The sequence below is a fragment of the Motacilla alba genome, chromosome 4 (genome assembly GCF_015832195.1).
Source record: "Motacilla alba alba isolate MOTALB_02 chromosome 4, Motacilla_alba_V1.0_pri, whole genome shotgun sequence".
NCBI lineage: Eukaryota > Metazoa > Chordata > Aves > Passeriformes > Motacillidae > Motacilla > Motacilla alba.
Genome location: NC_052019.1, coordinates 61,126,172 through 61,141,407, shown reverse-complemented (window position 1 = coordinate 61,141,407; position 15,236 = coordinate 61,126,172). Strand labels below are relative to the sequence as shown.

At 39.6% G+C, this 15,236-nt stretch overlaps 1 protein-coding gene across 1 annotated transcript in view; it reads left to right on the top strand.

Annotated features, from left to right (window-relative positions):
• The window catches only part of NAA15 (N-alpha-acetyltransferase 15, NatA auxiliary subunit), a 38,117-nt gene that overhangs the window by 1,600 nt on the left and 21,281 nt on the right, over positions 1 to 15,236 (top strand). The window contains exons 2-4 of the mRNA XM_038134698.1: positions 13,289 to 13,373; positions 14,270 to 14,374; positions 15,006 to 15,163. Of these exons, the coding sequence (XP_037990626.1) occupies positions 13,289 to 13,373; positions 14,270 to 14,374; positions 15,006 to 15,163 (348 nt within the window). The remainder of the gene's footprint in view (positions 1 to 13,288; positions 13,374 to 14,269; positions 14,375 to 15,005; positions 15,164 to 15,236) is intronic.

Sequence of the window (15,236 nt, the reverse complement as noted above, 5' to 3'; positions counted from 1 at the left end):
AGCTTGTCCATGTTTAAATCTGAGAATCTGAGCAGGTTTGGTTGGTTTTTTGTTTCTTTCCTTTTTTTTTTTCCCAATATTTCGCATTACTTGGATGTGTCTGAGTATTTGTGTGGAGGACAGGAACAAATAAGGAAAAAGAGTGTCTTTGGAGAAAGTGCTGGCTCAGCACCCTTGCATTCATAACTTGGTTCAGACTAGAAAAGGTGTGCCCCAGTGCAAGCAGATTTCTGTATGCTTTTTTTTTAAACTGAGCATCGTTAATAAAAATCATGGAGTTTGAGGTGTCTGGATAGGCTAAAAGCTGTTGTGTCATTGTGGTCTTTTCCTGTGTCTCACAGGGATGAGCCTGCGAGACAGATGTGTAGTCTGGTATTCAAGACTGCCTTGTGATGTGGTATCTTTATAACACATGGTGAATAGAAAAGGCTCAAAGCTGGTTTTCATCACACTGAAAATTTTGCTAATGAGCTACTTGTATGCCCTGTTAGAGAAAATGACCCTACTTTGTGAAGTTTTAGTGATGTGTTTGACTTGAATTAGTGAGACATCTTTTAGGAAGTCCTAGGTGCAGGCCATAAGAAAAATTACTTCCCTTCTGTGCCACTCTTCCCTTCACACCTCTATCATCCTGCAGCCTCATTCCACACATCTTTTCTGGAGACTGTAGCACTTCATCCTCTGCCACCTCTTGTAGTGATCTGTGGGAAGCTGAACAGCAGTAGGTAGAGCTGAGGTCTGCCTGTGCAGCTCTGGGCCCCCTGCCAGGAAGGAGGTGGTCCTGGGTAAACCCATGCTGCCTCCTGGCCCAGCCAGGCCATGTGTCCTTTCAGCATGCCTGGATGAGGTTTTTTCAACAGATGCTTTGGGAATGGCCCAAGTGTTTTGCTGGTACACAGGCTGTTAACATAAGTATAAACCCATTCCCATTCTGAATTTCATGGAGATAATAAACACAGGAGCTAAGTGGATAACTGCCTTGTGTTTTGGTAAGTGAAGCATAAAGTCGGGTTTTTTGGGTTTTTTCAATCTGTTTTGTGTGTGTTTTCAATTCCTTTTTTTTTTTTTTTTTTTTTTTTTTTTGATGTATACCTGTAATACAAGTGTTACCAACCTGCCCAGCTTTGCATTGCAAAGGGCAATAATTAGCTTTTAGAGTTGGGTTGTTTTGTTTGTTCAGTAGTAAGCATCTTGCATGGTCAGTACCTCTCTCATGTGTATGGGTTTGCTCACAAGCCAGCATTTCCACTTACCTGACAAATTCTGAGTTCAGAAGTGTATACACTTTGTCTTTGAGTGTTCAACACACTGTAACTAGACTAACCTCTTCCAGTCACAGGCATGTAGAGTTTCTAATAGAAACATTTTTCCATTTGAAAGACATTTTACAATTCAGAGTTCCTGTAGTACAGCAGGGAAGAGATCTGCATAATTAGCTTGAATAAAAAAAAAACAAAAAACCAAAACACCCACAGGATTAGCAATCACTGTTCTCCTTAAACTTGCACTTCCATTTAAAAAAAAGTGTCTAGCTCATATAGTTTTTATAGTTTTAACTATTTGCTATTAGGTCTACAGATAGATGTTTTACTGCTAAGAGATTCTGAGGAATTTAGAGCAAAAGTGGATCTCAACATTTGAACATCTGAAATAACTGAGTCTTTATGATTCTTTTGAACGCACACAATTTCTAGGCAGTCCAGAAATTACTGGAGAAGAATTCAGGTGGAGGCAGGGGAAAGGGTGGAATAGTAAACAGAGCACAGTAGTGGTTAAGTTAGCATTTTGGTACAGAGAAGGCTGGATGCACTATGAAGTAATGGAAAAAATAGTGTACTCCATTTCCTTCTCCCCCCACCCCCCCTTAGTATCAACTGTAGAACTAGCAGTTGTAGGGAGTAAGATTGACTGATTTTTAATTAAATATAACTGATGAACATTCCTTAACCCTTCCTGGAATTTTGCCAAATTATTCATCTGCTGTATCTGGTCAGGTACAGTTCAAGGATGTTCAGTTTTATTTCAAAATCCCAAAGATAATACTCAATTAAGTTTTCTTTGGATGTAGAAATTAAATATATTTATTGAAAAGGTTTTGAAGAAAAATTAAATATAGAGCTGTTAGGGGTGCTGCAGATTTTGTGGAAGAGTTTTTTTCAGTCTCTTGAAACATCAGAATGAAGTTCTTGGAGTTCTGGCAGACTAAGGTGGTTGCGAGTATTTTTCACCATGCATAGAGAGCTTAGCCTTTAATGAGCAAAGAGGAAAAAAGTCCAAGTATTTCAGAAGTGAAACATCATTGTATTTTATGTTGGAAACAAGCAGTGAAGCTATGTGAGTGTGTTCAGTCCTTGTTTAAACAGTTTCACTGGCTCACAACTCTATTTTGTGCTGTAGAAGTAGTGTACTAAGGAAGGAGATGCTGTCCTGATCTGAGCTGGTGTATATTGCATTGTGTGAACATCAGAGTTTCCCTGTTCAGGACTGGGGATTAACCATGGCCATTTGGACACATGGAATCTATTCATCTTTCATCTCTGTCCGTTTCCTTAGGTGCTGTGCAGGCTTGATTGGGCATGGCCAGAACCCATGTGCTGCAGTGGGGCATTGCAGTAAGCAGGGTGTCTGCTGCAGGACGGGGACATTTCCCCTTCACGTGGTCATTTTTACCTTAACATTGCAGTGCTTGATGGCATTGTCTTTGAGTTGGTGGTCTTCCTTTCCATGCTGGCTTTGACAAGTGCTCTAGTAAGTGATGTAGGAACTTCCTGATGATAAAAAGCCTGTTGAACAACCTCTCTTCCGTGCCTCTGCTGTAAATATGCCAAGTCCCTCGTGCTGGGCTATCTTCCTGTTTCTTCATTCCAGAATCTGCTCCCTGTCCCTGCACTTTGAAACTAGACGGACCAGTGCTTCTCCTTTACTAATACTTTCATCAGCATGATTCTTTTAAAAATATTGGTCTGTCATAGAAATTCAGGTGCTGACTTTAAGATTGCTGAGATGACAAGACTTGGAAGTCTCTTCTGAAGTCATCTTAATTCAAGATTAAAGACTTGATTTCCAGAATTTCACTTTTATCAGTAACCAAGTAAATTAGTTTGCTTGCAATCATTGTTGCATTTGCATGGCTGTACAGTAATCAAGTATGCACACCACTGGAATTTTACAATATATTGTCTTTCTGTTGAAATATGGAATTGCTAACACGGCTCTTGTAATTGCTTGTCTGTTGAGATGTCAATTACTTCGTTTTTCTTTGCCAAGAGGAATACCCTACTTGGTCAGTAGTAGTAGGAAGAGAAATGGTATCATGGCAGAAACATTGGAATGGAAATACAGGATAGACTTGCTGCTTTAAGCAGAATTACTGATCTTATTTTTCAGAACTATTTCTCAAAGCTGCTTAAGAAATTAATTACTGTTTGAGACTTTAGGATGCCATTGAGGATTCACTTGAGCAATACATGTTACTAAAGCCTGTTCATGAAATTAGGCCACTTTTTGTCACTGGAGCTGTCAGAAATTGTAGAAACATGATTCACTGCTGTAAATTTCTGAGGAGCAGCATAATTTTATCTGTTTTGCTGGTAAAAATAAAAGACTCATTAACAAAAACATCCTCAGTTGTAAGATTATAGCCAGTCTTACATTGTTAAGGCTATAGATACTCTTAATTGTACCCAATGTGGTTTTAATTGCAGCAAGGGAGTTAATTATTTATATGCTACTACCCTTTATTTTGGTTAGAATTTGATGAAGCTGTGTTTATTTCTGTTTTTGAAAGGTTTTCTTGATGAGATTTTGTTGATTGGACTTTATCTGGATGTCTCAGGTTTAAATCTCCTGTCTGCAACAGCACTGTGTCAATACAACAGGAGTGGACGTAAGAAATTATGCATTTTCTGATTTTGCTGATAGAGGGTTTAGAGAAAATTAACAATTATTTATTGCCACCCTTAAAAGTGAGGTCAGTGAGACTTGTTACAGGGATCTGTTTACTTATGTGATACCACAGAATCAAGTTAGCAAACCTTGTAATGTTAAAGAACAACCTTTCTTATCTTAATAGACCCATTTAACTATTTCTCAATGCTCAGTGCTACCAGACCTGATCTTGCATACCTCAGTGCTAAGGGTGAGGTGTACTCTAGCTGTAATACATAGGGAGAAAATGCCAGTAGCCTCATGATGTATCTTGGATTATTTTGCAAGATCCATGGATACTTCAGCTCAGGTCTGAGTCCAGCACAACCAAGGCTCATTTAGACATTTTTATGCCAGATCTTGGAATTTGAATCGATACACTTTGTTTCAGATGATCGTTGAAAACCAAACATATCCTGTGCATACGGGATCTCTTGTGAGGCACAGTCAGTTTCTTGATGAGTTCAGGGGTGAAGCCTGACTGTAGGGGCTCCAGGGTCGTGAACAGAAGTCAGTGTATTTTAGTTGACAGGGCCAAATTCATGCTAATTGTCCCCAAGAAGAGATTAATGTAAGCAAGTACAGGCCAACAGAACTGATTTTGAATAATGCTTTTTTTCAGCAAGTCTGTCTTCAGTTAGTGAGGATTTCTAGTCTTCTAGAAGAGCTGTAGTTAACTATTAGTCAGCCCCTGTGTCCAGCTGAATTTTCTGAAATAAAGGAATGAGACCAATTCAAAAGCATAGACATAGCATACATTTTTTTCTGCCTTAGTATTAAATGAAAAGGTACACATATTTCTTAGATTCTTCCTAACTAATTTGAAATTCAACTTTTTCTATTCCTCTGGTTGTATGCTGCCAAGGAAGATATCAGTGACTTCCAAAAGGTAAAGCATGCTGTGCAGAGGAGGATTTATTAATCCCTTGAACCAGGCAATTGTTGAAGCTGTTTGTTACACTGAATGATTTAATTAATTAACACTTCAGAGCAGTGAAAGAGGATAGCTTGTTTCAATTTGACAGCAGAAAACTATGCCAGTTCGCTCCAGAGCTTTTCAGCATTAACACAGCTGCAAGATTTGTGTGGTTTCTTCAGTCCTTGGGTTTATACATCTTGTGTTTGTCATGAAATTGAATTGGTGTGGAATATCTTTTGCCTGGAGCTGCTGAGCTGTTTGATATGGTTAGTGCTCAAAGAACCCACTAATTCATGGTGAGTAGTAGCTCCTAATGCTTCCAGCTTTCAGTATTTTCTTTACTACGTTTAGCTTGAATTAGTGCACCTTAGTGACTTGACCTGATCTCATCTACCTGTAGAGAGAGGAATTGTGCTGGGAAACAGCCTTGAGCTGCCCAGCGCCTGAATTTACTATCTGGTAAGTGCTGCCTCTGAACTGTGCTGGAAGAAATAGATAGAATCAGAGTGGCAGATGTGCAAACCCTGCACTGTAAGTGCACACCTTAGGTAATGCAAAGGCCAGGGATTCCAATGCTTCCCGCTGCCAGAGATCTCGCAGCATCGTAGTTGCCAGTGTTGCCGTGGGATGCTCTAGGTGTACATTCATGACTGCCACTGGGAGAACCAGTGGGGTCCCCTAAGAGCACACTGCTGTAGTTGAAAGGGTTTGTTGTAGAATCATAGAATAATTTCAGTTGGAAGGGACCTTTGAAGGTCATCTGGTCCAGCTCCTCCTCCACCATGGATTGGCTCATGCCTCAAAAGCCTAGGGAAGAGGACAGCAGTGTCAAATTTGTGAGTTGTTTTGTTTGAGCAGCCCCTTCTTTATTGTACTTCCTCCTGGGGCCTTGCAAGTAAAACGTTCACCCCTAGCCCATGTGTAGATCAGCTGTCCTGGTAACTCTTGTATATGATGGGGAATAGTCTGCAATATATTTTCTCTGATTATGACATTGGCTCTGTCACTTGGTGAAGGAGAGGGGCTGAGTACAGTGAACTACAGAGAAGTTCACTTTGCAGCTTTGATGTCTTTTGGGGCTTAATCTCAATATTGGCACTCATTTGGTGAAGAAAATCATACTCTTCAGCTAGTCTGTCACAGCACTGACTAAATTAGGATGCTTACTTCTACAGCATTATTTCTGGGTGAGAAGTGATTTCCTGTGGGGATTTTGGTGGGGCTTTTTGTTTGGTTTGGGTTGATGGTTTTTAAATATTGGGTCATTAGGTAGTTTACATTCATTTTACTTCAGTTAAATTGCAGATGTCGCGTGTTAGGTTGGAGTAAAAAGTGTGACCTGGTAAAACACAGAGTCTTAGAAGAGAAAACAGTTAAAAGTTCTTCATACTGTTTTTTTCTAAAATTCTGTCTCTTTAATGGAAATTGCATACTATTTTTGGTTTCTGTTCAATTTCAAAGGGCATAACAATTGGTAATGTGATCCCATTCCACCCACCTGGTTCTGCTATATTGATTTGATTCTCACACTGCTCTTTCTTGTGCTGATTCAAGTAAGAATAAAAAGAAAGCAGTCAATAATGCCCCAGTGCTCCCACTTGTGAGCTTGGGGAGTAGATGGTACCTTCTTGTCTTTGATAATTACTCTTGAGGAAAAACCTCTAGTCTTGCATGCTTGCAGGTGAGATAACAAAGGTGGTTTCTCCTTTATGTTGATCTTCTGTGACTGTCTTCATCTTGCTCATGAAACACTTCTGGGTTTGCTTCTCACCTGTTTAATCAGCTGCAAAATCCAAGCTGGATAGACTCCTGTGAGAGTTTTTGTTTCCTTTCACTGCTGGGAATTAGTTTTAAAACACTCTTGAATCAACTAGGTTGTACCTCTGTATTGATTCTCAAGTGTCTCTGTTTGAAAGGGAGTTTTCTACTTTATGTTGTAATTGAGGTGATTCTTTGTGTAGGTTGAGTGGTACTTGGTGGCAGTGTAGATTCACTGTGAAGCTTCTAATCAGGCTCATGGTAACACCTGGTGTTTTGCTGAGCTAGAGCTGTTGAGCTGATCTTAACTATTGATGTTACTGAACATACAGCACACTTCAGTCTGCAGTGTAGTTATTATAAAATGTCTTATAAATAGCACATTTAAGTCTGGATGGCTATTAAATTATTTACCTTAGTTTTCAAATGCTTGCAGGATGTGAAGACTGCTTGGTGATAAAAGAGGATTTGCACTCCTGGGTGTGAATATGTGCAAAATATTTCGTGTATAAATGGCAGAGTCCAGTCTGCTGTGTACTGTATATTTCAACCTGAGGGACATACCTGCACGTCAGAATGCTGCACTTGACTAATATCCTTTCGTTTTAGTTGGAAACACATTTATTTGACCATTAAAATGTCTAGTTTGAGAGAGAAGGATTACTTGGGAGGTAAAATGTAGTGCCTGCTTATAAGTAGCTGTTACAGGTTTGATGCTGGCCAAACGCCAGTGCACCCACAAAAAATCATTCACTCATTCTCCTCCACTATAGTTGAGCAGAGGAGGGGAAAGAACAATTAAAAAGGAGTTAATGAGTTGAGGTAAGGATTGGGAAGAAGCATTTTAAGGGCAAAACAGTCATAGGACTTAAAAAGGTATAAATAAAAAAAAAATCTACTGACAGACTTAAAAGAGTATAATGAGAACTAAAACCTTTAGAACACCTTTTCCTTCCTCCAGCCCTTCTCTCCTTCCTACTGGCAGTGCAGAGATACAAAACATGGGATTTTTAGTCCGATTGTCACTTCTAAGCAATCTTTCTTCAGTTTGCTTAGGGAGAGCAGTCTCTTTTGCTATGCCGTGGGGCCCTTCCCATAGGAGACAGTTCTCTGTGAACCCTTCCAATGTGGTTCTAATTTTCACCAGTAGCAGTCCCACCCAAACCTGCTGCAACGTGAGTCCCTCCCACGGGTAAAGCAGTCTTTCCACAATTGTTTTTCAATGGGCCATGTGGTTCATGGGGTACGCTCTTAAGGATGAGTTGTTCTAGTATAAAAGCAAGTGTCTTCTTCCTCTGTCTCTAGAAGCAAGGATTCTTTCTCTGTTCAAGCCACTTACCAGATCAGTTTTTCAGCATCCACATGCTCCAGTGCAAGAACCTTTTTTGCACAGGCTGCCGGTGAATTTTGCATGCCCCCATGCAATTAATGAATTACAGGGAAACAATTTATTCTGTTATAGTCCTCATCATGGCTTGCAGGAGAATTTCAGCTCCGACGTCCAGAACACCACCTCCTCCCCCTCCCTCTTTTGCACCGACCTTCGTGTCACCATGTTGTTCTCTTTGCGTGTTTTCACTTTTTCCTTTTCTCTGACTCAGGAGAGAATTGGTGTTTGTAGGTTCGTTTATTCTCAAGTTCTATCAATTGAAGAGATTTTATAGAGTTTTGAAGCACTGACAGGTTGATCTCGTCCGGGCTCTGCATCAGGGAATTGCTCGCCGTGCCTCTCACTGCTGATCGCATGGTCCCCACTGGCACCATGTGAGCCACCCCAGCCACCAGCTCCACTCAGCGCCTCTCCTCATGCGGGGTGCTGAAAAGGAAGAGCTGCTGCCGCCACTACTGCCCTTCTGGCTAAAAGCAGCGAAGCAAATAAAGTTCATTGCGAGCCGTGCTGAAACAGCAGTGGCCACCGTGGCTGCGCTAATTTCGGCTGCGCGGCCACTCCCAGCCGCACTGAGCGCTCCTGGCGCCTCAGCCGTGGGGCTGCTCGCTCTTGGCACTGAGATGGGCCCCGGTGGCATAACTCTGGTGGCCACACTAGGATGGAGCCCAGTGGCCCTCTCTACCGTCCCTTCAAGGAAGAAGAAAGAGGAATAACGTGCCTTTTTTCCTTCTTAAATATGTCATCACAGCATCATTGCTAACTTCTCTAATTGGGCCAGCCAGTATGTCAGTCATCAGAGCCTTTAGGAGTTGGCTCTGCTGGACATAGTAGAAGTTTCAAGGACCTTTTTTTTCTTTTCTGAAGTAGCCTCTGTGGCTTCCTCTGCCAGCACTAAAAGCCAGATTGTGTTAACCTAACACAGCAGCAAACAATTAGAGAGCCTAGTTGTGTAAATTTCAAAAATATAAAATCTCTAAAATGCTCTTGTGACAGTGTATTTGCTGAATTAAGCAGTGCTGAATTAAGTTTGGATGAAAGTCATTTCTGCTATTGTAAGCAGCTCTTAGCAGTACTGTAATCAGTAGCATGGCCCTTGTATAACAACCTTGTGGTTACCTTGTTCAAGAATCCATGTCAGTGTTCACTCCCTGTAGGTTTGGCAACAAGGTTTAGAGTAGATGGGAGAAGATTCAGAAGTGGAAAGCTGGGACAAGGGGGGAACAAACTCCATGTGGCCATGAGCTGTGACTAGACGTAGGTAAGCTGTAAATAGTGGGAGTCTTTTCACCTTTATTCATGGCAGCCACCAAATAAGAAATGTGGAGGAATTTATTGACATTTGACACGGTGAGCCATGTGCATGTGTAAGGCATCGTCTGGCCAGAGACTGAGTCTGCACAGATGCCTTAGTACAACTTAGAGAACATCAGAATACAAGCCCTCCTTCCACCTCAGACATGGAATTCTAGAGAATATGGGCCATCTCTTTCTTAAAATTTCCATGTCAGTCTGTCTAGTAATTGTTGTGCATTCTGATCCATTGAATAAATACTTGGTGGTGGTGGGGGAAGCAATTTAAATGCCAATTGTCACTTACCTCCTATAGTCTTGCATGATTTTGAAGTAGTTATACTTTTCCTGCCTCATCTTACTAATTCTTTGTACAATTGTATTAAAGCAGGTGTTATTTCCTTGCTATAAAGATAGAAAATTAGTTAAGGGATATAAAAAGAATCTTGGTGTGTTTAGAATAGGTTGCCACAGCATGTATAGAAAAGATTATTAGATATCTTAAAAGATCTGGTAACCTATTAAATTAAAAACTTTGAAGGGCAGGAAATGTGGAATAGATGCTTCTGATGTAGAGTCAGAGTCTGTTCTTTTGGAGCATTAGCCTTCTTAACCTTACTCTTTTAAAGTTCAGCTTTTATGTTTTCTCGTTTCATGACGTCACAAGTTGTAGCTGCAGCACTTGTGTCAAGCATCACAAGCACACTCTCCCTGCTGGCTTTGAAGTTTATATGTGCAGGAATTTAGCTTAGTGCAGGCAACTGTGCTCTTCTAGCTATCTCTGGAACAGAGAAATGTGTTACTTCTGCAGAACATCTGTCCTAAAGCAAGGGTTGGAGCTCTGAGAATGACTGCTACAAGCTATTCATCTGGGAGGAAACAAGCTACCCAGATGAATAAAATTTCTGTTTCCAGAAAGCCTGTATCTTTATGTCTCAAGAATATTTGGCATGTCACCATTCCCGCTTCTGTGATTTTTTTCTTTTTTTTAAATTTAAATTGCTCGCTCTTTTTTCTTCTCTTACTCAGAAACTACCTTGCTTAAGCATCTTCTTTCCCAAGCTGTGTATATATTTTCTGTCTTCTTTTTGTTAAAAGATTTTTGTTTGAATTGTCTGTTCCTTGAAACTATAGGTTCACTGATGTTTGTACCAGCCATGGTTGCATATGCTTCTATCGAGGCTTCCTTCGGTCTCATCCACACCTTAATTTAAGCTTGTTAGTCCATAATCTCTCTGGAGGATGAGTTAAGTATGTGCACAGCTTCAGGCAGGGGAATCTCAATGATGGTGTTGTGCTCACTATTAGGAAATAGTCTCTTCTTTTCTGAAGAACTAAATGTGACCTCAATTTCATTTGTTCACTTCCTTCCATTGTCAAAACATACGGTATGCACATAGAACACATACACAGAATAAGGAAACTCATAAAAAAACACAATTTGAAATGTTTGCATTAACAGAATGAAATTATCTTGAAAGTATTAACTAGAAAACTTGGTGAAATTGTATACAGGAAATCATTCCAACTTGTCTTGATCTAGAGCTAACTTGTCAAAGGAGACCTTTGATGCTTCTCTGGGGAATATACACAGCTATGTCTATATACAGAGCTATGTTTTGGAGATAAAAGTCTATCCGGATTGTTTCCTGATAATTTGTTGGCCCTATCCGAGTAGTTTCTGGGTTAAGAGAACCTTTCTGGGTTATGAGATGTAAGTGGATATAAACTCATAAATCTTTCCTCCATGAAGCCTAAAGGAAGAATTTGTTACAATTCTCGGTGAGTTTGCTCTGTTCCAAGTTCCCTTGCATTATAAACTCTGTACCACCTTAGAAAATTTTATGTGCAAATATTTCCTGTCTCTAGTATATATCCCATATGACTTTGCTTAAACTTCAAGGTGAGAGCCTGGTTGTTAGAGTACACTAAATGGAACCATTTAGTGATAAGATGTCACATTGATAGCCAGCATCTGAGCAAGCTGTACTCAAAGCCAGCCTGCAAAACCCCAGAGTGCCCCATCTGCTTGTGTCAGTGCCTTGGTTACGCTGCAGACACATTCTTCAGTTCCTGTGGCTGCGCCACTTCTGTGGCAGGTTCTGCTGCTTTCACAACTACCTGGGTGGGGGCAAGTGGCGGCTCTACTTTTCAGGGAGGAGGCCTGGCTGGTAACATTTATGACTGATAGAAAGAAAAAGTCTGTCAGCTCTGACTAGTTGGCTGATTATAGTGACTCAGCCAGCTTCTTGAAAGCTGATAATGACTGGAAGGTGTAAGTAATACCCAGTCAAGTTTAATAGGAAATCTGTACAGGCAACTTTTTTTTTTTTTTTTTCCTCTTACCTAACCCTTAAAACGTTCTTCTGCAGTGCTGACTTTTCCTGTCCTTGGTGAACAGAGGGAGTTGTCTTTTGGAAGGGTTCAAAGTCAGGATTTGGATGGGGCTTTGAACAAAATGGTGTAAAGTGTTTCTGCCCGCGGGGATGGGTGGAACTAGATGGCCTTTGAAGGTCTGCTCAAGTTAAAGCCATTCTAATTCTTTTGTTGATCTGTTCCTCTTTGAGTACATCTTGCTTGCTCTCTCTGGGCATCTTCCTTCTTCTGTTTCCATGCAAGCAATTCCCTTTCTCCTAAGGGTGGTGACAGTGTAGGGGAAGCAAGATAGGTGGTTTGTGATGCATCTTGGTCTTAAGTCATATTATTTCAGCTGTATGACTTTAATACTAGAAAATAGTACATGCACTTAGTGTTTTGCCATTTTTTTGCACCTTTGAAATTTATTGTTGGTATTTCCAAGAGAAAACCCGACACCAAACTGCATCTTGCATTATGAAGAGCAGCATAAAACACAGAAGTTGTAAATACGCCGTTTTCTTTTTGAAGCATTTCCTTTAACATTCGTTTAACTTTTTAAAGTTTTATTGTAGAACCTTCTGCTTGAAGGGAAGACCTCTTGGGTCTGCCTTTCCTAAATATTTTTGTTGAGAGTGGTTTGGGGACACATGGTGTCCATATGTGCTTATGAATGCTCTTGGATAATTACTTTGGAGCAGTGTGAAGACAAATGGAATCCTCAGCAACAACTTATTTAGAAGGACTTGAAAACTCTGAGCTGTACCCAATTTTTACACCCCTGTCCACCATCCTGCCACCAGAATGGATCAACCAGAGTCAATGAGATCCTGTTATGAATGACTTTGTAATTAATAACAGGAATAATAGGATTTGGGCTGGTGCTCAGTCAATGTGTGCTCCTGTACTCCTGGGCTCATGACTGTTTATTTCATTACAGAAAAATTAAATGTAAGAGGTTCCAAGCATTGCTGAAGTGACCGGAAATGTATTACTTGGTGTTTATAATGTTATTTCTTTTGGCTTATATTTAAATATGAGCACAAGAAGTAAATTTACATACATAAAATACTAAAACTGGTTTTGAAAGGTCATGCTGTGTGCTGCAGTGCATTGTGGTCACCTTGCATAATGAATGAGGCTCAGACAAAACAGTTGGACTAAGAAAACAGTAGAGGAATGTTAAAATTTCCAGTATGGCAAGATAATGTTACTATATACTAGTTTTGAAAGTTTGGATGTATGAGATACTTGTTGTAATCAAACTCATCCTAAGAGGTTGCTTTCAGAGGTAGGTTAAGCCAAGTTCCAGTGATTATGTCTTTCCAGCTGGTATGGTTCTTGGAGGTTGTCTCGTGGGTTTCTGTTCAGGATAATTGGCCAAAGTGGGTTCAGTGCTTACCAATGTTACAACATAAGGTTTGCTTTTGTGTTAAGGGAGAGTTGAATCTCTTCAGGCACTTAAGCTTCCTGTGGTGTCTTACTTGAGAATCTGCTGTATGTCTTCACTTATACATTTAAACTCATGGTGTTGCTAACATCTTTTTTTTTTGTGTGTGTGTCAATGGAAAGAATTTTTAAACACGGGAAGCTCAATAAACAGGATTCATTATGAATTTTTTAAATAAACTTATTTTGTTTTTCAACAGAGGTGTTATGAACATAAGCAGTATAGAAATGGGCTGAAGTTCTGTAAACAGATCCTTTCCAATCCCAAGTTTGCAGAACATGGAGGTAAGTTTTCAAATGGCATGTGCTCTGCCTTCTTTTTCACTGTACTTAGCAGTAATTATTTTAATTTTTTAGCCCTTCACTGTTAACTTTTTGCCCATAAAGCAGTAAGAGCATCCAGAAACATGCCTATTTAACACTTACTGTTGGTAAGATTTGTCATTTTAAAGACTGATCTTAGCAGTAGTCAGAGCTTCCCATTCTTTATTATTCAAGTCTAGGATTCATGGTGCAAGTTTCCTAATACAAGTGTGCATTAATAAAATCACTTTTCCTGGGAAATTGATATTCACTCACATAAAAGTGAAAAACAAAAGGAAGAGGCTGAATATTGTTCAGTATTCTGTCAGCTCTGTGGGCTACTACTTTTCTGAAGGAATAGTTGTATTTTAAAAGAAGAAAAAGGTGTTTATTCCTTCACTGTGTCTTTAGTCAGCTCTTAATACTTAGTGAAAGTCTCTTTGCACTGTTCAGCAATGCTTTGTGGGTTTTTTTGCAACTACTTTGGTATGGGTGGATGTGTAGAAATATCAGAATTGTGAATAAATACTTGAGTAGTTTAAAAAAATCTCCAAAAGCTTGTAGAACAGACAAGTTTAAAATAAAGCATTCATTTATATTTTGATATAGTAATATTAAGGTAGTAATATTAAGGAAGTAATATGAAAGGTTTATTGCTGAGTATGATATACTTACGTGAATAATCTGACAGTAGAATTTTCCATGTGAGAAAATAATGAACTTTTGATAGTGAGAACTGAATCTAAATTTGCATTTATACTATGTTTAGAGTTGCCCTATGGAGCTTAAAACCCATGAAAATGAATAACTGAATAACCCATGAAATGAATAAAAAATTTAAATAACTTACTTAATCTTTTTCTTTCTTTATTTCTTAGAAACCTTGGCAATGAAAGGACTAACACTGAACTGTCTAGGGAAGAAAGAGGAAGCTTATGAACTTGTGCGCAGAGGCCTAAGGAATGACCTGAAGAGTCATGTCTGTATCCTTTTTGAAACAGGACTTTTGCTGATGAATTGAAAAGGTTCAATTCTGCATATACTTGATTTATAGAATAGCAATAAAAGCCAATTTAAACTTCAGACTGGAAGTTCAGAATTTTCAATTTCCAATAAATACTTTGTCTAGGCTATCCAAAGGGCAGATGCTTTGTAGTCCTTACAGTCACAGTTAGCTTACATATAATTCTGGCATGCATTGTGTCTTTTTTATCATTAATCTGCAACCGTAAACTCATGGTGGGCATTTAAGCATGTAATTTGCTTTGGAAGCATGAGTAGTTGCCATTACATTGTTAAAAGACTGCTCATATACTTAGAGTGCAGGAAGTATGAGCACTTCAGTTGTCTGAAATTGTGTTCGAGTAAGCCTAATAGTGTTTTCAGAGATCCTGTTACTTTATTTCCTCCCCCAGTATGTGAAAAGTAACGTTTACAGCATGTTATACAGACTCCTTACATATAACTGGCAAAGGTCTGACAAAAAGAATTGTAATCTTCCTGTCCATTTATAAAACAGCTTGAGAGCTTGTTGCCAGCTGTTCTGTCACTGCCATGTTGGAGTTCATTTATTCCCTGCTTAAATTCAGAGGAAGCCTTAATAGAGTTTTCCAGGTTGGCATGTCTATGGCCTTCTTCAGAGGTCAGACAAGAAGTATGATGAAGCTATCAAATGCTATAGAAATGCACTGAAATGGGACAAAGACAATCTTCAAATCTTGAGAGACCTTTCTCTGCTACAGATTCAAATGAGGGATCTTGAAGGGTACAGGGTGAGTATGCATACTGAACTTAATGGTCATCTAGGGAACTGCAGCAAAGGTGGCAGATTGATTAATGACACTT